This window comes from Curcuma longa, chromosome 11 (genome assembly GCF_044706935.1).
Source record: "Curcuma longa cultivar G26 ecotype Majalengka, Jawa Barat chromosome 11, ITB_CL_G26_1.1, whole genome shotgun sequence".
In the NCBI taxonomy this organism is placed as follows: domain Eukaryota; kingdom Viridiplantae; phylum Streptophyta; class Magnoliopsida; order Zingiberales; family Zingiberaceae; genus Curcuma; species Curcuma longa.
In genome coordinates, this window is record NC_133871.1 from 10768869 (window position 1) to 10787595 (window position 18727).

The window sequence follows — 18727 nt, forward strand, 5'->3', positions numbered from 1 at the left end:
TCGGTCAAAATAGGATCGGGGAACGGATTCTCCATCGGGTCCGGGTCTAATTGTCATCCCTGGAGACCCGTGGTCCCCAAACCCTAATTGGCCTGTGACGAGCAAATAGCTATGCCCGACATGTAAATGGGCTGACTCGGCCTATTTTGTTTCTGGCCCATTAAGACCGTTTTACCTCTACACGGGGTACTGTTATTAAGAAAATGCGAAAATCAAGGCCTTTCGTAATCTCGTCCAACCCTACTCATCACAGGTCGTCGTGCTCAGTGACACGGCGTCGTCGTCGACTAGGAAGTCGTCGGGTTCCGCCTCCACCGTAGGGTTTTGCATTTCTTAATCCCTGCTCGGATTCGGTTGGTCCCTGCCATGGGGTACGTACAAGAGGCCAGAGAAAGCCGCGTCAAGAAGAAGGTGGAAGAAGGTATCTTCCTCTCTCCCGCTTCCTGTCGTATCCCCGATTCTAAATCTGCTTTCTCTATGATCACTTCGCGCATCTTGATTCTGCATTCTTTCTCTGATGTTTGTGTATTTTCTGTTCTCGTGTTGCTGGCGTTGCGATTTTTGGGAGATGATCGATCACCGGGTGTTGGACTTATTGGAATCTTGTCATGCCTAATTAACATACAAGACAAGTATAGAAACATGTTAACCTAAAGTATATATGATGATCACCATGATTACCAAGAAAGCAAAGTACGACGTTTTGGGAAGAGTGATCAAGTGATATTGTACACTTATTAACAAATTGGTTAAGTGGTAAGTGATAATAAACTTTGAATTGGTTCGATCAAAACCACTTTGAATGAAGTAGTTTAGGCTACGGGCTTGTACAAGGCATCGAGTCCAAGGACGAGGTGTTGAGATCTGGTCCGGCGCTGGTTGCAAGATCCCTCTTTTTGCCTCTTGGGAGTCACCTTCTACAAAGGAAAGTGGTTGAACTGGTAGAGGCAAAAAAAATCAGTGGCGGTGAAGATGTGGTTTAGCTTGCAGGTCATTTTGTTTCAATAGCGAGACTATTTCTTCTGTTTTGGACTTCACCAGGAAGTTTCTCCACATTATGAGAGTATTCCCAGTTGAAGGCAGGAGTGACAAGGTTAAATTCCTCTCAACAATACCGTTATGTAGATTTGAACCCCCAGCCTTTGGTCGGAAACTCTATTTATCTAGTTCGCTTACCATTAGGACAAATAACTGGTGTTTACATTAGGATCTTTAACATTGAAATAATTTTCCACATTTTTAACATTTCCTTGCAACATAAGCGTATGAGTAAAGGCATGGTTAAGCCATGTTAACTTCCATGGTTGTTAACATTTTGTTGTTTACTAACTAAAGAATTCCAGCTTTACGTAGCAAAATGAAGCAAAAGGCACTGAAGGAGTGTGATCATCTCTGTGCAAAGTATGCTGAATGTGCTGCCGGAAGAACTTTTTCTATAGTTTGGCACTGTAGAAAAGCAGCTAAAGAGTTGAATGAATGCCTTCATCAATAGTAAGTTCATGGTTTTCTAGTGGTATCATCCATGTCTATTCCTCATCTTTCCAAGTTCAATATTAACATCCAAATTAATTTGCCTAAAGTGAGACCTTCTTTTATTTTTTAATGGGGCTTAAATCATGTTTATTCGTGTATGTTAATAACTTTCATACTTAGTCAGGAAATGGTGTTAGCTGTACCATTGCCTCCCTCTTCTTTTCTCTTATAGAAACCAATCATTATGGATAGTTTGAGCATTAAAATTTTAAATGCTCAAAAATCTAATGCACATAACAACTGCACAAAATCCATGCATAACTTCATTAATAACCTTGTTGAAAATATATCCATGCATATAAAACTCTTAATCAAAATAAGTCCCTGTTTGTCCATCTTTCCTAGATCAATTTTTTTCTTACAAAAATTAATTTCATGTTCTCAATCATAAAATATTAGTCTTAATTCAAATTATTAACGTATAAAGTGTCAAATTAATGTTTTGGTTGAAATTATTAAAATTGCATTGGTTCAACATGAAAATATTTAGTGATATATCTATGAATTTATATCTTCTTAGTACTTTTTCACTAATTTCTCATGGTGATTGTTGCTTTGGCTAGTTTTTCAGGATCAATCTTTGTAAGTATTAGGTATAAAATATTCTTAACTACATTAGTTAATAATGATCCTGGAAAACTGAAGAAAAAACAGCTTCTGGTAATAAAGGTCCATGCCAGAAGTCTCTTTGATGTTTATCTTAGGAAATGAAAATGATAAGTTTTCCTTATGTATGGCATCCAAAAGGAACTTTGGGATTGTTAAATCATTGTTGGGATAGATACACGAAGCAACATAATCATCATTAAATGGTGTATCTACTCCAATAGTAATATTGTTCTAGATGGTTATCAATGAAGATCCAAATAGGATATGCACTTTTTCGAGAATTACATAAATTATATACTTTCATTTAGTATTTCACACTCAATTCTTTTGATCCTCTGTACTCAATTAAATCCTCTTATATGATTGAATTGATTGCTATGAGTTCATATTTAGTAATTCCTGAATTATATCTTTTGTATTGTGGGTTAGCAAAAAAAAAATCCTAACTCTGTAAACACCCTGTTTTAGTATTTTAATTGAAAAACCAAAGCATAGTACTAGTTCATTCTCTTATTCTTAATCATATCGTATTTGGATGATTATTCTATTTCTTCTCTTTTTCACTAATTGAAATACTAAAATAGGGTATTAGATTATTCTCTTGTTCTTGATCATACTATAATGGGTTGATGATTCTATTTCTTCATTTATTTGCTAAGAAATGAGAATTCCCTTGGATAATAGAAATATAAAATTTCAATGACCATTAGATATGGTTTGTTTTGGTCTTGTTGAAGCATCATTCTAGCCAATAAACATAGTTGGTTTATGTGAATTGTTATTTTTCATGTACTTTGCATTGCATGATTTGACATATGAAAATAACAAATTTCCAAATATATTGATTTATATTTTTAGAAATGCATTAATTATTTTTTATTATTATTATCATCATCATCATCAATGTGAATGCGAATACTTTTTTCTAATATCTTGATGTTAACTGCTTATTTGTCTGCATAGCACTTGCGCTTCCCACGTACCGCTTGTTTGCATATATCATCTGCATATTCTCTTTGAAATTATGTTTTTGCTTAATGTGAATTCCCAACTAACTTGTAACCTAATCATTAGTTATCCTTTTTTTTTTTTGCTTTATTAGAGTTTGTTCAAGCAATAATTTCCACTGGTATCGTTTGAGAAACTATACTAAATTATTAGTCTATGACAGCACCAATGACACAATCCTGGAAGAAATGAAGAAAAGCTACATCCTCGAACAAGAAAGCAAAGTCAAAAATAAGAACTAAGCATATTTTTGCATTCAACCAAGGGATTCCTCAAAGGATAATTGAGGTTCAATTTGTGTCATGCTGTTTTGATGGCCAATTTGGTGATGTACGGAAGCATTGCATTAATGCAGAACTATCAGTTGATTTGCACCTACAATGTTGCAAATGAAAATTTGCGTTTGGCTTCCTCTTGCTGATTCTTTATTCTCCAAAATATTTTAATAAGTTTGTGTTTTACAGACACTTTTTTGTGACCATCAGAATAAGTTCAGTTCCAAGATAACATTCATGCTGAAGGCCTAAAGAGTTCGAAGTCTTTTGTAGACTTTTGAGATAACTAGGTGATACTATTTCCTTCCTTTTGGTTTTGTCCAAGCAAACAAGAACGTTTTGTCCAGGTAATTAAGGGTACCATGATACGGTTCTGTCTCTTGTGTATACTTGGATAACATCACATTCGATAGAAAATGATAACAATTTTTACTCCATTCAATTCTTCAAGAATTAAATATTTTGAGTGCAGATTAGGTGGACCCATAGATGACGAAATCGACTAGGGATGATAGGGAAAGTTTGGGAGGGTTGTGCCGACAAGGTGAACTGAGCTGGACGTGTCTAAGCTGAATGAACTAATCAAACCGGTTGAATTGAGTTGATTGAATAGGTCGCTCGAACCGGTTGAATAAACAAGGTAGATTGAATATACCATTTTTTTTTGGTCATTGGTTCTTGGCCTCTAATGCCGGCCTCGCGTTCTTTGGACTTGGAATCAAACAAATGCAAAAGGTCGCAGTGCCATGAAAGGGAATTGTGGTCTAATTTGTCGGCATTAATTGATGGAAATGTCATAGAATAATTATACTGATGGGGAATCTGCCGATACATCCGGACAGCATGCTTCGGATTCCTAGTAATTATTCTACCGAACAGTTAGTTTACTGATGGAACAAATAATTACTGCATAACTGAGTTGGTGATTTCTTATTTTTTTCATAATAGAAGATACATGTATGTCTAGATGTGGTTGGACTAAAGGACAAGCTTAAATTATTCAAACTTTCAATATTTATATAATTCTGTGTGATATGTGATGACACTATCCTTAGGTTCTAGTTCATTTGCTGCTTGTTGAGGAACGACGATTTAATGGCGTTACCAGCTTACAAGTGTGAGAAAATGGCGTTACTCCACCGCTTTCCCGGTCCTCTACCTCTCCGCCGCCGTGCCACACATTAATACGGCCATATAACTCCATGCGTGCAAACTGCAAGCTAATAATGGAGTGGTTGGCTGCAGATTATCTCAATTAATCCTTCCTCAACCTCCATCTACAACCTTCGCTCGTTTCAGGACCTGAGATGTCTATAAATAATGACCACTCCCTTCTCCAGCTTCTCCACTCAAAGAACTCTCGACTAATATAGCTACAATGGTGGTGGCTCAGGGAAGGGGCAGCGCAGGAGCAGTGGCTCTGCTGGGGCTCACCCTGCTGCTTTGCCTCTTGCTCCACAGCGAAGTCGCCGACGGAGCCACCTTTAACGTCGGTGACAGAGGAGGCTGGACCTTCAACACCGTCGGCTGGGCCGATGGAAAAAGCTTCAGGGCCGGCGACGTGCTTGGTGAGTATATATACATCATCAATTGCTGCACGTTCTTGTTCTTGTTTATGCTTCAACTGCTGCTGCTGCTGCAGTGTTTAGGTACAATCCGTCGGTGCACAACGTGGTGGCGGTGAGCGCGGCGGGGTACAACAGTTGCTCTGCCCCCAGCGGCTCGAGAGTGTTCACCTCCGGCAACGACCGCATCACGCTGGGCCGCGGCACCAGCTACTTCATCTGCAGCTTCGCCGGCCACTGCCGGTCCGGAATGAAGATCGCCGTCACCGCCGCCTAGATTGATATATGCATGCACCTACTGTGTCGAATAAACTTGTTGGTTGTTTGTAGTTGTCAAGAAACAAAAAAAAAATGCTTTGGCGTCCGATCAAAATCATCATGGATGATGGACCACAACTTATGTATGCCGACTTCTTCTTCAATTTCTATAATCTATATCTCATCTTTTATTTATTCTTCTTACACTCTTCACCAGTGATCAGCTAGATAAAAGCTCTCATATATATGAGATGAGTTATAGTGATGGAAGATGAGTTTTAAAGGTTTGCATTGACTAAAAGTATAACTTAAGGGTTGATTTTTGATTTCTTCATTTGATAATCAAGGTTTATGAGTTTCACTCAAAGGCCAACCTCGAGAATAAATCTGAAGTACAGTTTCTAATCTTCATATATTTGAAGATTAGAAAGAACACTTTACGTTCACCATTATCTTAAAACTTATTAGCAAAAAAAAAAAACTTTGCATTTCATGCTCATGGACTTACTTCCAGCATTGGGATGCCTTTATCTTAAAACTTTATATATTCACATATCCTTTCTTTACATTTCAGTCGCCATGTTCTCAAGAAGTTTGATTTTACATTTAGCTAAAAGATTTTATATTGAGGATGTCAATGGCGAAGAAGAAGATGTAAGAGTCTACACTGAAAATTTTTAAAAATCCAAATGCCTTTGTTAGTCACTATAAATCTTTTCATTATGAAAGCAAGCATCTCTGGGGCCGGGTGTAAACGAATTAAGCTGCTCGCAAGCTAGTCGAGTCTCGGTTCAAAAAAAAATCGTTTGAGTTAGTTCGATTAAGTTAACGAGCCGAGCTTGAGCTTGATTTCTAGCTCAAAAATATTATCGACCCGAGCTCGAGCTTAACAGTATTTGGTTCGTGAGCTCGCGAACATGTTCGTTTAAAAGCTCACGAACGTGTTCGTTAATTAAGAAGCTCGCGAATGTGTGTGTGTGTATATATATATATATATATATATTACATAAATTATAAATATTATATATTAACGAGTCAAGTTCAAACTAAGCTAGTTTAATTTTTAAATGAGTTATTTTTTAACTGAGCTCGAACTAAACTCGTTTAATTTTAAAACGAGTCATTTTTAAATCGAGCTCAAGCCGTTCGCGAACTATTTAACTTCATTACGAGTCCAGCTCAAGCTTAAGAATTAAAACTCGAATTGAACTCGAGCCAAACTCAAGCTTAGGTAAAACGAACCGAGCTCGAGTCTTTTACTGTTCAACTCGGCTCGGTTTGATTACACCCCCTAAGCATCTCTACTCAAAGTAGCATATTTTCTAATGAATCAAAGAGCTTGCAGACTTTTGAGTCTCATTTTAGGAAATTAAAATATACATGGCTCTTTTTTTATCTCAAGCTACCCAATACAATCAAAACCCTCTAAATAATGATTATTAGATTTTATTAATCATTCTTTTTGGTGCAATTGTGCCACAATAATAAAGGTTGATTGACTGGTACTAGTTATAATGTTGAAGAGTGGGAAAAGAAATTAATCTTTCAAAAGTTATTAAGTTGGGGTCATAGAAAGTTTAAATTGTAAATACTTGAATGAGAAACTAATGTTGATCCAGTGGCTTCACGAAATCTTAATCTTTTGAAGCATAAATTTATTGATCTAAATCAGTGGAGATTATTTGTAAAAAGTACACTATCACTGCATATTCAAATAAGTATTAATTAACAAATTTTGCTTTTAATGGATTTTATTATATTAGAAATACTCTAAAATTGGCTATAATTTATTGAAATATTTTGGATATTTAGGATTGTGGTATTGGATATACTTTGTGAATTCAAATAGAGATCAATATACATGAATATGTTAGACATATTTCTCAAGAAAAAAATGTAAAATTTAGAATAACAATATACGGTAAATCAAGACAATACATTCACACAATAAGTTTATAGGTTATGCTGGTTTGGCTTGCATGATGGTGAAAATTATTATTTTTCAAATTTTATGAAAAATTTTATAGATACACTTAATTAGTAACATTATTATTTGTTCCTAATGATTTTTTATATATTTATATATGTCTCATGCTTAAGGAAAAAGTAAGTCTTGCATATACACAAATTACACGATCAAAAGTTTGAATTGAAGGTCATAAGAAAAAAATGAAGAACTTAGTAGTTAAGTTGTTGTAGAGAAAAGGATAATAAATTTTTTTTTTGTTATTTGTAGAATTTGCAAGGAAAAAATAGGCAACTTAAATTTCTTATTTTTATCAAAAGTTGTATTTTATTATTTATAGAAAGAAATAAAAAATATCCACTTGAATCTCACAACACAACTAACATTATTGATGATACAATTAGCTTTGTATTTGATAAGGAAGTTAGAGGTAAAGTGCGTGGAATGAGTTTTAGAGTTACATCATTGAAAGTTAGAACTTATGTGCAATAAAATGGAATTATTAAACAACTTGAAAGTGTGGTGCATAACCTTCAACAAGAAATGCAAGAAATGAATCCCCTATTTTTTTTCAAAATATGAGGCAACAAAATAAACAAAAATAGGTTAGTAATTAAACAACATAACATAAGATGAATTATGGAAGGGTAATTTCTTTGAATTTTCTTATTATTAAAATTATATTATGGTGACATTATATAACATTTGTCTTAATTATTTTAATTTTTTGTGTTATTATTAGTAACAATTGCTATCTTATGGTGACATTAATTAATATAATTTATCTTAATTACTTTTAGTTTTTGTGCTATTATTCAGTGAAATTATCTTATATGACATTATTTGACACAATTTATTTGTAAAATTAGGTTTCTAGTTGTGACATTGATAATGGTGTTGGAAATGATGTTGGTGGCGATAGTGATATCATTGATGAAAAAAATGGCAATATTTGTAGCATTAACCAACATTAAGTTGCAACTCAATTAACTTTCTTGAAATTATGTATTTTCTAAACTACACATTTGTAATAAAAATATGCATGGTAGAATTAATAATTTTATATTGTTATACCATCACTATTAAAGAATGTGAGTTGTGAAGATATCGGTGATAATACTAAATATAAGTTTTGCTTCATTAGTGTGTGTTAATGAAGTTGTTGCAGAAGGTCGAATTCCATCCACGTATCCAAAGGCAAAAATGTATCACGTTCCTTTTAGTGAATCTTGTTAGAAAGTCTGGATTGATGGAGTTTTGTAGAGAAGGTGGACTTAATTCGATCGAATGATGAAATCTTTTTCTCGAGAATGCAATAAGGAGCACAATTGCTTAGTTATTTAAATTTATAATTTTGTATGACTGATATAGATTCTACTGATTTTAAAATCATATACTTTTTATATGAAAAAATCATATTATAAGTAAATTTCTTATTACTAGTTTGGATTGTGTTTTTTTTTACTAAGAGACTTATTGTTTTGCTTAAGTGTGGTATTGATGATTGTATGTGGTATTATAATTGTTTGAGTTTTGATTTTATAATTGTGTGTATGTGATATATATTATAATTGTGTATAGTATATGTATCTGATATTATAATTGTATGAATATCTGTATGTGATATTATAAATGTGTGATATCTATATGCAGTATTATATGCAGTATTATAATTGTGTGGTGCTGATAATTGTATGTGGTTGACATCACACTCTAATTGCAGCATGCACCAAAGCTGCGAATACACAATTAACCACAGACCACAGTGCGCATTGCGAGTTACGGATACTGTTAATCACAGTGTGCATCACGAGTATAGATGTTGTTAATCACAATGCGCATCATGAGTGTGGATGTTGTTAACCATAGTTGCTGATACCGTTAATCGCAGCTTGCACTGTGAGCTATGAATGCTATTAGCCATAGCACACAATCACGTGTTGTAAATTGAGTTAACCGCTGCATGCTGGCATACGATGTCGATGTCTTATGACTTTCAATAGCTTGTAGTTGTGTAACATACGATGCGCACTGCAGATCAAATAATAGCATGCCACGAAAAGTCAAATCTGTTATCGTGAGTATTGAAAAGATTATTTAATGGTGCAACTTATTCAAGTGATCGAACAAGTGATTTTGTTGTTCAACTAAAGATTTTAAGTTAGGTTAATTAATGTTGTTATGTAGATTGATTGAATTCTTGACAATCAAAGAAATGGAATAGATGCTAGCAAAAGAGAAGTTCAAATAGTACTAGTAGAAAAGTTCAAATGAATCAAGGGTGATTAACATAGCGATTGGAGAAATCAAAGTGACTCTTGGTACGTAAAGGTCAAGAACGATATTGGATAGTATGCCTCTTGGGAAAGGAAGTCTCAGAGGCGAGATTTTTTATTAAAAGAAGCCCTAAATATAAGATCGATCTCTTGGCAAAGGAAATCCAAAAGGCAAAACCTCTTGAAAGATAAGGCAGTTTTGAAGGTACAACCTCTTGGCAAGCAAAGTCCAAGTGAGTTAAGTTAGTTCATAAGTTTTTAATAGACTTTGACTAGCTCGCATAAATTGATTGTAATTCATGATCTAATCTGCTAGAGGTTGAGTCGATGATCTATATATGTATTGAGTCGATGATCTATATATGTATTGAGTTGATGATTAAACAATCAATTTAAAATGAGAGGAGTCAACTAGAGCAATTGACCTAAGTAAAATTAATTGATAAGATAGTTGAATAGATTTTTAATAATAATTGGAAGAAAATTATTGTAGCATATAAGATGACATATTTACTCCAGTACCCCTCCATTACTGTTCCAAATTAAATGAGCTGAAAGAAAATTATTGATCTGACAGAGGAGGTAAGAGTCGTTAGATGATCACTTAGAATCAAATTGAGTCAGATGAAATATTTGTTACAAAGTAGAATAGTCGATTGACTGGTGGATCCAATGCCAAGCAAAAGCTCGGTTGATCATGAAACTAGACGACTGGACAAAGGAGCACGTAGTGGATTAGTGTAGGCGATAAAAAGACAAAAGAGCTAGTCAAGGCTACTAAAAGCTGACAAAAAAGCTTTTAAAAAAACTAAAAAGTGTTCTATATTCATGTTTGCTCTTACTGTATTAATATTGTTATTGGTTTTACTTACTTATAAGTTTATTGTCTTCTTGGTCTCAATGTAAGAAGAAGAAAAATCGTAAAGAGTTTCTCGATTGTAAACAGAAGAAATATAGTGAAATTCGAGAGGTAAGTCACTAAGTCATTGACTAGCTAGGAATTAAATATTTCAAACCACGTGTGCAAAATTAACGACGTCGACTAACCGTCAATAATTTTAAGTTGAGATCGAGATTGTCAAGTTACAAAGAAGAAGAGTAGAGAATAATAAATAGACGATAGACGAGATCCAAGAATGGATCTAGAAATTAAAATAAGCTGGGTTGATCCCAAGTTTGCTGAGTTGCCAAGGACGCGCTCTTACCATCTTATCTTTTTCTATATTTGTTCATCAAATTTTAAAATTGCATTGAATAGATTTTTTTTTATTTTTATAAAATTATTAAATTAATTTATCAGTAATGGTATCTAATTGGTAAGTGTTGGTCATTAATGTCAACGTTAGAGAACGTGCCATCAACAGTTAGGTAGTCAGTACTCGAGCACGATATGTATGAGATTATGAGTGTCCTTACGATTATATTTGTTAAGAGATAAATCAAGAAATTATAATTGGTTATACATGATCAGTTCTACGCTCGATTTCATCGAGATTCAAACATTTGAAAAATTACAAGTTTGTTCCATTGTAATCAACTCAGTTATAGGAACATCTCATGTTATAACTCAATCCATATATAGTTATTCGCCTCGGACGTCAACATAAGAGTATATTAGCACGGAGGACACGTTGATCCAGTTGTGACAGTGGTGATCGAGAGGGTGGAGATGTCGACGACCACTACCTCCAAGGTGAGGGCTTGACCACGGAAGGAGTGACCGTAGCCCATGAGCGGCTACGGGGGAAAGGCATACGGACGAGTAAGCGAGGCAATATCGTCAGAAGGCAATATCATCAGGAGAGGAGAGGACAAGCGGAGTTGTCAAAGATACGGAAGACGAAAGGTAGAGATACGATAAATCCCTGCGATCATATTTCTAAGAGCTGACCTGTAAATTAAAATTTTTTGAATTAACATAAAAGAAAATAATCGATAATTAAATTGAAGCAACACGTGCTCGTTTTTTTCTTGACTTTGACGGTTATTGATCGATTGGTTGGTGGTTCCGGAGTTGTCAAAGATACCGAAGATGAAAGGTAATCTGTGCGATCATATTTCTAAGAGCTGACCTGTAAATTAAAATTTTTTGAATTAACATAAAAGAAAATAATCGATAATTAAATTGAAGCAACACGTGCTCATTTTTTTTCTTGACTTTGACGGTTAGGAAATTGATCGATTGGTTGGTGGTTCCGTCCACGGAGATAGCGTAGAACAATGTATCTCTCATTGTTGATATTGTTAGGGAGAAACGAGTGATGAAAAATCATCGTCGGCGTGCTCGAATTCAACTCTTAAAACCTCCTCCTCCTCATCCTGAGCGTACTCGGGCGGTCGGAGCTTTCTCTAAAGACGTAAGAAGAAATCTTATTAAGCTCATGCAGCTGCCCCGCACCTTCCTGGAAGAAATCATCTCCGTCCTCGCCGCTACAGCTCATTAATCTTATAGATTGCAGCGGGTCCTGCGACAGTGGCCTCACATCCTATTTTCCATGATGGGAATGAATCTCATTAACTCATTGCGGGCCCACATCCTATGCGTTCGAAACCTTTCACTTTTGTTTTTTCCTCTCCTGTACCTTTCCTTCTTCTTCGCTCTCTCTCTCTCTCCCTCTTATCCATAGCTGCAGTTGGAACTTGAGGAGAAAGCAAGCGACAGGTTCGTCGGCTTGGAAAGGAAATGGTGACGGTGAATTCACTAGGCCACGCTGCTCTCGGAGAGCTCAAGCGGGCATAGTAAGCTCGATCCGAGTGCCTTTGATGATAAAATTTTGAAAACATTGGACTCAGATGGTTTTCCTTTCATCGCAAAACGTGCTAGTTAATTAACGGCGTAATTTTGCCCGCTGAAACTATATTAGGTTTTCATGACAGATACTTGGAATTAATTGTGTCGTGCAGTTTTGTTAATTAATTATTAGTAAAACTCAATTTCTTTTGCACCTCTTCGATGACAAAATTGGACGTACGCAGAGATATGATGACTATAAGGAAGTTTCCTTTCCCATGATTATAACTATCATGCAAGAAATTTCAAACAGAGCCATATGAACTTTTCAAGCAACTGAAAATTCCATTGGTTTAATTTTCTCACAGGATTTTGGTAGCCACACGCTAGCTAATCCGATAACGAACTGCGACTTTTTACGTCGTTGATTTTTCAATGACTTCGCCACCCTTCTCAACCTCTCGACTATAAGTTAGATCGACCTTGCGCTCTCGTAGACGATTAATTCAGAGACCCACACAGATCAAGATCTCTAGCCATGGCAGTTGCAGGCGAGGACCCCTACCGCTCCTTCATCTCCGGGGAGGGCGAAAAGGACACGGAATGGAGGTTTGGTGCTCCTCCGAACTACGACGTCGTCAACAGGCTCTTCGAAGCGGATCGAACCAACGTATGCGATCGTAAACATCAATACTGTCGTACGTCTCATCCATCATTGATCACCTACTGCTGATTTGCATACTTTCTACGCATGCAGGTATGGCCTCTCGGATCGCTAGAAGAAAGGGTACAGCGAATGGTGAAGACCTGGGAGATGGAGCTGAGTCACAAGGTGCGCCCACAGGACTTCAAATCTGTCAACCTTGAGAAGTTCACATTGAGCGTCAATGGTAATTAATTAATTAATTAATTGCATTTGTATGCGTCAATGACTAACTAACTAGTTCATCCGATTTTGACTCTGTACACTGTGTGTGTGTGTGTTTATGCCTGTAGGGAGGAGAGGACTCACCGCTGCGGGAATCGGTGAAATCGGGGGCAGTTACAACGCCTTCCTGCAAACCGACTTGCCCAAGAAGCTGCGCATCTACGACCCTGAAGAGGAGACGAGGGACACGTCGTCCAGGGAGTTCCTCACCACGTTCCCGCGGGGGTTTGCTGTGGAGATACTGCAAGTCTACAGCGGCCCGCCGGTGGTAGCGTACAGGTTCCGGCACTGGAGCTACATGGATGGGCCTTTCAAGGGCCACGCTCCCACTGGAGAACTCGTCCAGTTCTCGGGCATTGGCATCTTTCACGTAATTAATTATTATTATTATTATTATTATTATTATTATTATTATATACAATCAAGTTCATTTATGTGGTTGATTAAATAGGTGGATGAGGATTGGAGGGTGGAGAAAGTGGAGCTGTTCTACGAGCGTGGAGATTTCCTGTCGAGCTTCCTGAAAGGTGCACCTTTAGAGCACGGCGAGGCTGCTGGGGCCTGCCCCTTCGTCAGCTCCTGAAGACATCAAGCATGAAGTGGTGCAGTGAAATGAAGGAAAACTTAAATCAGTATCAGTCAGTGTGGTGATAATACTAGTGACTGTGTTGCATTAAATAAAAATATGGAATAAGGGATGGGAAGTATATAACTCATCCAATCTATGTATTTTATCGTTGCTTATAAATGCGATTTTGATTTCTATAGTGAAAGAGTGAAGAAAAACACTATAATAGGATTTACCTAGTAACCGAAAGTTCATCATCGTTTTACAATTTTTTCAAGCAGTAATACATGTTGGAATCTTATGCGAAAAATAATAAATAAACATTGTATAAAAAATTGATCCTTTCATAAATCTATGCAAATATAGTATGCATGTTTGATCGAATTGTCACTTTTGTTGCGTGAACAGAATAATTCTGACAGCAATTTTGATTCGACAGATCTCAACACGATCAGAATGGTCACGCCTCTTCAGTATCCACACGAACATGTCCTTCATTCATCGCACGAACTCAACTTTTGGAGAAGAACCATCTTTGTTGTGCTAGCGCAACTTGGATGGTTCAACCAAAAGGAGGAGAAGAAGAGACTAAAAGTGATCCAACCAAAATTCATTGCAAAAAAATGATTTTTATACTCATCCAATGAATACAATAGATTTTTTTGCCTTTTGCTCTTTTTGTCATTAATACTTTATTAATCTCTATTAATGGATGAGTCTAATCTAATGAGTCAATCCAATAATTAGATTGATTTGAATCTAACTCAATAAGTCTAATTCGGATTAAACTTAATCCTATAATCTTAGGGTCCATCATATTTTAGTCAAACTAAAATAAATTCATCTCCAAATTAATATATTATTTATGTCTAATTTAATAGGTTCTCATAACGTTAGCAATGTCTCTAAAACAACATTTTAGATACATAAACAATAAGTGACATCTAACAATACATCATTATTACTCAAGTGATGAGAATGTCGAGATTCGACCTAACTTTTCTGTGGTTATTATCTTGTATAACATGGTCCTTCTATCACTGATATCTAGATTGATTTATGAGACATAGACTGTGTTATCCCTTTATTAATCTTTGTATTTCTTGATCTTCAAATAGATTCACTTAACCAAATAAACTCGATATTTCATATTAACTTATTTGAGCATGAATATATATTTTAATAGTCCTACTTAATCAAAGGCTCACAGATATCACTTCCGTCATATCGAAGTGATAGATCTCATTTACATCACTCACATCCCTCCGCATAACTTATTGCATATCCAATGATCGACTTTATAGTCCACCTTGTTACATGTGACGTTTATCGATACTAAAGTACACAACTCCTTATGTAGGGAGTCGTAGTGACTTCAGGTATAAAGACTATTTATACTAATAGTCACTATAAGAATATTTATGACACTCATATAACGATCTATAAAATATTCTCGTGGCGGATTAATTCAATACATATTCTCTAAAATATACTCATGTGTCAACTTGATATCTTATATCCATAACTTGTGAGATTAAATCATCAGTTGATCTATATGCTAGTCTCAATGCATTAATATTGATATTGTATATAAAAGTTTGATTAATAATAGTTAAGAGTAGTATTCTATATATATCTACAACCTCCCACTATCAATTCAATCAATTAATATGTTGTAGACTAGAACCTACTACCCTAAGATATTATTATATTTATTTATCTAGCACAAATTTGAAGTAATTATAATAACTATAAAATTTATCTTTTATTAATAAAATATGATATAAAATTTTTTTATCAATCATCCCATAATTAGTAGTTTTAAGGTTGTTCTAACACTATAACAAGAATAGAGAATGAGTAACGCCAATGAAACACATTATAAGAAGAGTAAATAGTTTTTAAAAATTTCTTTATCAATCATTTCATAATTAGCTTTAAGGCTGACACTAACACTATAACAAGAATAGAAAATTAATAACGCCAATGAAACACATTATAAGAAGAGTAAATAGTTTTATTCGAGCTGGGCAAACCACTCACAATCATCAGGCTTTACACAAGCCATTACCACAGGAACATACACTACTTATACCATGAGATCACAAAAGACTTGCTTAACTACGACATTAGCACAGATAATTAAAAACCAGTTCGGCAGATCCATGGGAATAAGCTCATTCACCTTTCCATGAAGATAGAGGAGGTGTATCAGAGTTTTTCCACGTAACCACTTGCTCAGGGTATCTATCACCCTTGACAAGATCCACTGAAGCATATGATTCAAGCTCAGCCATTTCCTCTGGTGTGAGTTTTACAGACAATGCTCCAATGTTCTGCTTCAAGTTTTCAATCTTTGTTGTGCCAGGTATCGGGCACACATCACTTCCTTGATGATGAACCCATGCCAGTGCGAGTTGTGAGGTAGTGCATCCCTTCCTCTTTGCCATGTCACTTACACGTTCAAAAATGACTGCATTCTGAGCCAGATTCTCTGGATGGAACCGCGGCAAATACTACATGTAACAAGAGAAAAATCTATTAGCTAGAAATTAGACATATATATTTTGAATGAGCTTCTATTAGCTAGAATTTCAAATAGAAGTATTTAGTCCTCAGGCAGACCAATCTAACAAACACCAATTATCATAAATTTTACTAAAATTTTGTTGATGAGTATAGTATCTCCACTCAAGTTATTATATCTTTGCATAATTACTACAGGCAAGTTATCGTTCACAACTTCAACATGCTTTTATATATTTCCTGAAGATAACAACCATTGGAAAGTATCACCTCACCTTGCGAAAATCCTGCTCGGGTGCATTTTCGATTAACTTGGTTCCAGAAGAAAAGAAGCCGCGTCCGAGAGGGCTGTATGCTACAATTCCGATACCAAGTTCCCTGGAGGAAAGAAATCAAATAATGTAACCGACAATGTCACAGAAAAGAAGGAATATATGAATCAGAGATTGGGCAATCGAGCTTTACCTGCAAGTAGGAATTATATCTTCTTCGACATCTCTTGACCACAAAGACCATTCTAATTGGACAGCAGTTATCGGGTGAACAGCATGAGCCCTCCTGATTGTTGAAGCAGAGGCCTCAGACAATCCGATGTATTTGATTTTTCCTTCTTGAAATAGTTCCTTAAGTGCTCCCATCTATAATAGACGAGTGAAATAAGATTTAATAGAAAGGGGATTTTAAGAGAACAAGTCAAGCTGGATGAGGCGGAGAAATTAGGGCAGGAGCAGGATCGAAATAATCGCAAGGTTTGATACATGATCGGAAAAGGAAATCGGAAACTGACCGTGACTTCGATGGGAACTCTGGAATCGATGCGGTGCTGGTAATAGAGATCGATGCAATCGACGCCAAGCCTCTGCAAGCTGGCATGGCAGGCGGACCTCACGTAGGCCGGGTCCCCTCGGATCTCCCTCTTCCCGTCTTCCAAGTAGTATGCGAACTTGGAGGCCAGTTCCACCTTGTCCCTCACGCCCCCTTGCAGCGCCTAAAGATTAACGAAGAAGAGGATAACGATGAAGGCGTAGAGAATCGGGGGTGGGAATGCGGCGAAGAAGGTAGGGGTACCTTGCCGAGGAGGATCTCGTTGGTGTAGGGTCCGTACATGTCGGAGGTGTCGAGAAAGGTGACGCCGGAGCTGACGGCGTGGTGGATGAGATCGATCATGTCGGCGTCGGGTTTGGGGGGCCCGTAGAAGGCGGACATGCCCATGCAACCGAGGCCCTGACGGGAGACCTCCAGCCCCTGAGATCCAAGCTTCATGCGCCCAACGCCTGCCGATGCTGCCATCGTCCTCCTTCTAGGCTCCTCGTTAGCACTAAGCAGGTAGCAGTGTGGATCGGTGTGGCGATGGCGATACCGATGGGATGTGCGCTAGTTAAATAACGTGGGCGTGATGGGAAATGGCAGTATTTCTCGCGTTCAAGGCTGCGTCGTGGGCCGGTGCTTCCTCTCTCGTTTCCTTTGGAGGTCAAAGTTCTAGAAACACACAGGGGAGGGAAAATAAAAAGGTGCAACCAGCAACGGAAGAGATCTTCCGCTGGAAGGGGCGATCGGTCAACGGTACTCCGCTGAAAAATCAAAGGATCCTTTTTTATTAGAATAATACTTCATCCCATTTTAATCTATTTTTATTATTAAAATAATAATTTCATAAATTATATTTTTTACAGTTCTAATTTTTATTTTTAAAGTCACGATCTACTCTCACTTTCAGAAATTTTTTATAAATTATATTTTCTTAGTATATATATTGTTTGACACCTATAAAGATAAAGGTGTGTTACAATGTATAATAAGTATTTCCATCACTTAATATGTGCCCCTTAAATGGTTATTTTCATCACTGCTCTTCAAATCTAAAATCCTAATAATAATTATGATTCTATAATTGTTATAATTATAAAGTTATAATCACTAGAATCCTGTGAATTAAATTATCTATATATAAATTACAATTTATTTTGTTATAATATAATATCAACCAATATTAATTTAAAATGACTACTATAACATGATTTCGTAGATATTATAATATAATATTAATAAAAATAGATTATTTAATCATAACTGTTATAATATAATATTAATTAATATTTATTAGAGATAAAATATTTATATTATACTAATTATGAGTTGTAATTATTACAATATAATATTATCAATTTTGAATATAGTTAAAGTGTATATATTATAATAGTATGATTTTGTAATGGTTAAAAATAAAAATATATTAAGATAGAATAAATAATAATAAAAATATTTTTTATGATTTTAATATTAATTTTTATGGCTCACAATTTCAATTTACTTAATGCAATTTGACACCATAGTAATCTAAATCAGTTTGGCATATTCTTAATCCATCTAGATGAATGCTTTGTTTATAAAATTACAAGGATTGGATTGTTTAAACACCCCTAGCATTCTAACTATCATGACTTCATTCATGAGCCAAAGCATCCATATGATCTGATATTGATT

At 35.8% G+C, this 18727-nt stretch overlaps 4 protein-coding genes across 4 annotated transcripts; 3 read left to right on the forward strand and 1 right to left on the reverse strand.

Moving 5' to 3' along the window:
• The first annotated feature begins 233 nt into the window (after positions 1 to 233).
• Positions 234 to 3644, forward strand: LOC141842332 (uncharacterized). Its single transcript, XM_074730542.1, has 3 exons — positions 234 to 421; positions 1344 to 1491; positions 3314 to 3644. The coding sequence occupies exons 1-3, from the start codon at positions 367 to 369 to the stop codon at positions 3390 to 3392; spliced, it is 282 nt and encodes a 93-aa protein (XP_074586643.1). The 5' UTR covers positions 234 to 366; the 3' UTR covers positions 3393 to 3644.
• Positions 3645 to 4763: 1119 nt separating this feature from the next.
• On the forward strand, positions 4764 to 5393 carry LOC141841189 (chemocyanin-like). Its single transcript, XM_074729321.1, has 2 exons — positions 4764 to 4993; positions 5068 to 5393. Exons 1-2 carry the CDS (start codon positions 4804 to 4806, stop codon positions 5265 to 5267), a joined length of 390 nt encoding a protein of 129 aa, XP_074585422.1. The 5' UTR covers positions 4764 to 4803; the 3' UTR covers positions 5268 to 5393.
• A 7322-nt stretch (positions 5394 to 12715) lies between these two features.
• Positions 12716 to 13886, forward strand: LOC141840083 (pathogen-related protein-like). Its single transcript, XM_074727975.1, has 4 exons — positions 12716 to 12891; positions 12979 to 13111; positions 13218 to 13519; positions 13601 to 13886. The coding sequence occupies exons 1-4, from the start codon at positions 12760 to 12762 to the stop codon at positions 13730 to 13732; spliced, it is 699 nt and encodes a 232-aa protein (XP_074584076.1). The 5' UTR covers positions 12716 to 12759; the 3' UTR covers positions 13733 to 13886.
• Positions 13887 to 15713: 1827 nt separating this feature from the next.
• On the reverse strand, positions 15714 to 17582 carry LOC141840062 (putative aldo-keto reductase 2). The gene is made up of 5 exons (XM_074727953.1): positions 17312 to 17582; positions 17031 to 17231; positions 16709 to 16881; positions 16519 to 16621; positions 15714 to 16233 (listed from the first exon to the last, which is right to left on the reverse strand). Exons 1-5 carry the CDS (start codon positions 17531 to 17533, stop codon positions 15895 to 15897), a joined length of 1038 nt encoding a protein of 345 aa, XP_074584054.1. The 5' UTR covers positions 17534 to 17582; the 3' UTR covers positions 15714 to 15894.
• Positions 17583 to 18727: the final 1145 nt, after the last annotated feature.

What these genes read in the sequence shown, in the direction of transcription:
- LOC141842332 (XM_074730542.1), top strand. Translation starts at nt 367, where the DNA reads ATGGGGTACGTACAAGAGGCCAGAGAAAGCCGCGTCAAGAAGAAGGTG. An exon ending in CAAGAAGAAGGTGGAAGAAG is followed by an intron (nt 422 to 1,343) that starts GTATCTTCCTCT and finishes AAAGAATTCCAG; the next exon opens with CTTTACGTAGCAAAATGAAG. An exon ending in AATGAATGCCTTCATCAATA is followed by an intron (nt 1,492 to 3,313) that starts GTAAGTTCATGG and finishes AGTCTATGACAG; the next exon opens with CACCAATGACACAATCCTGG.
- LOC141841189 (XM_074729321.1), top strand. Translation starts at nt 4,804, where the DNA reads ATGGTGGTGGCTCAGGGAAGGGGCAGCGCAGGAGCAGTGGCTCTGCTG. An exon ending in CAGGGCCGGCGACGTGCTTG is followed by an intron (nt 4,994 to 5,067) that starts GTGAGTATATAT and finishes CTGCTGCTGCAG; the next exon opens with TGTTTAGGTACAATCCGTCG.
- LOC141840083 (XM_074727975.1), top strand. Translation starts at nt 12,760, where the DNA reads ATGGCAGTTGCAGGCGAGGACCCCTACCGCTCCTTCATCTCCGGGGAG. An exon ending in GTTCACATTGAGCGTCAATG is followed by an intron (nt 13,112 to 13,217) that starts GTAATTAATTAA and finishes TTATGCCTGTAG; the next exon opens with GGAGGAGAGGACTCACCGCT. An exon ending in CGGGCATTGGCATCTTTCAC is followed by an intron (nt 13,520 to 13,600) that starts GTAATTAATTAT and finishes TTGATTAAATAG; the next exon opens with GTGGATGAGGATTGGAGGGT.
- LOC141840062 (XM_074727953.1), bottom strand. Translation starts at nt 17,533, where the DNA reads ATGGCAGCATCGGCAGGCGTTGGGCGCATGAAGCTTGGATCTCAGGGG. An exon ending in ACGAGATCCTCCTCGGCAAG is followed by an intron (nt 17,232 to 17,311) that starts GTACCCCTACCT and finishes GTTAATCTTTAG; the next exon opens with GCGCTGCAAGGGGGCGTGAG. An exon ending in GATATAATTCCTACTTGCAG is followed by an intron (nt 16,622 to 16,708) that starts GTAAAGCTCGAT and finishes TCTTTCCTCCAG; the next exon opens with GGAACTTGGTATCGGAATTG.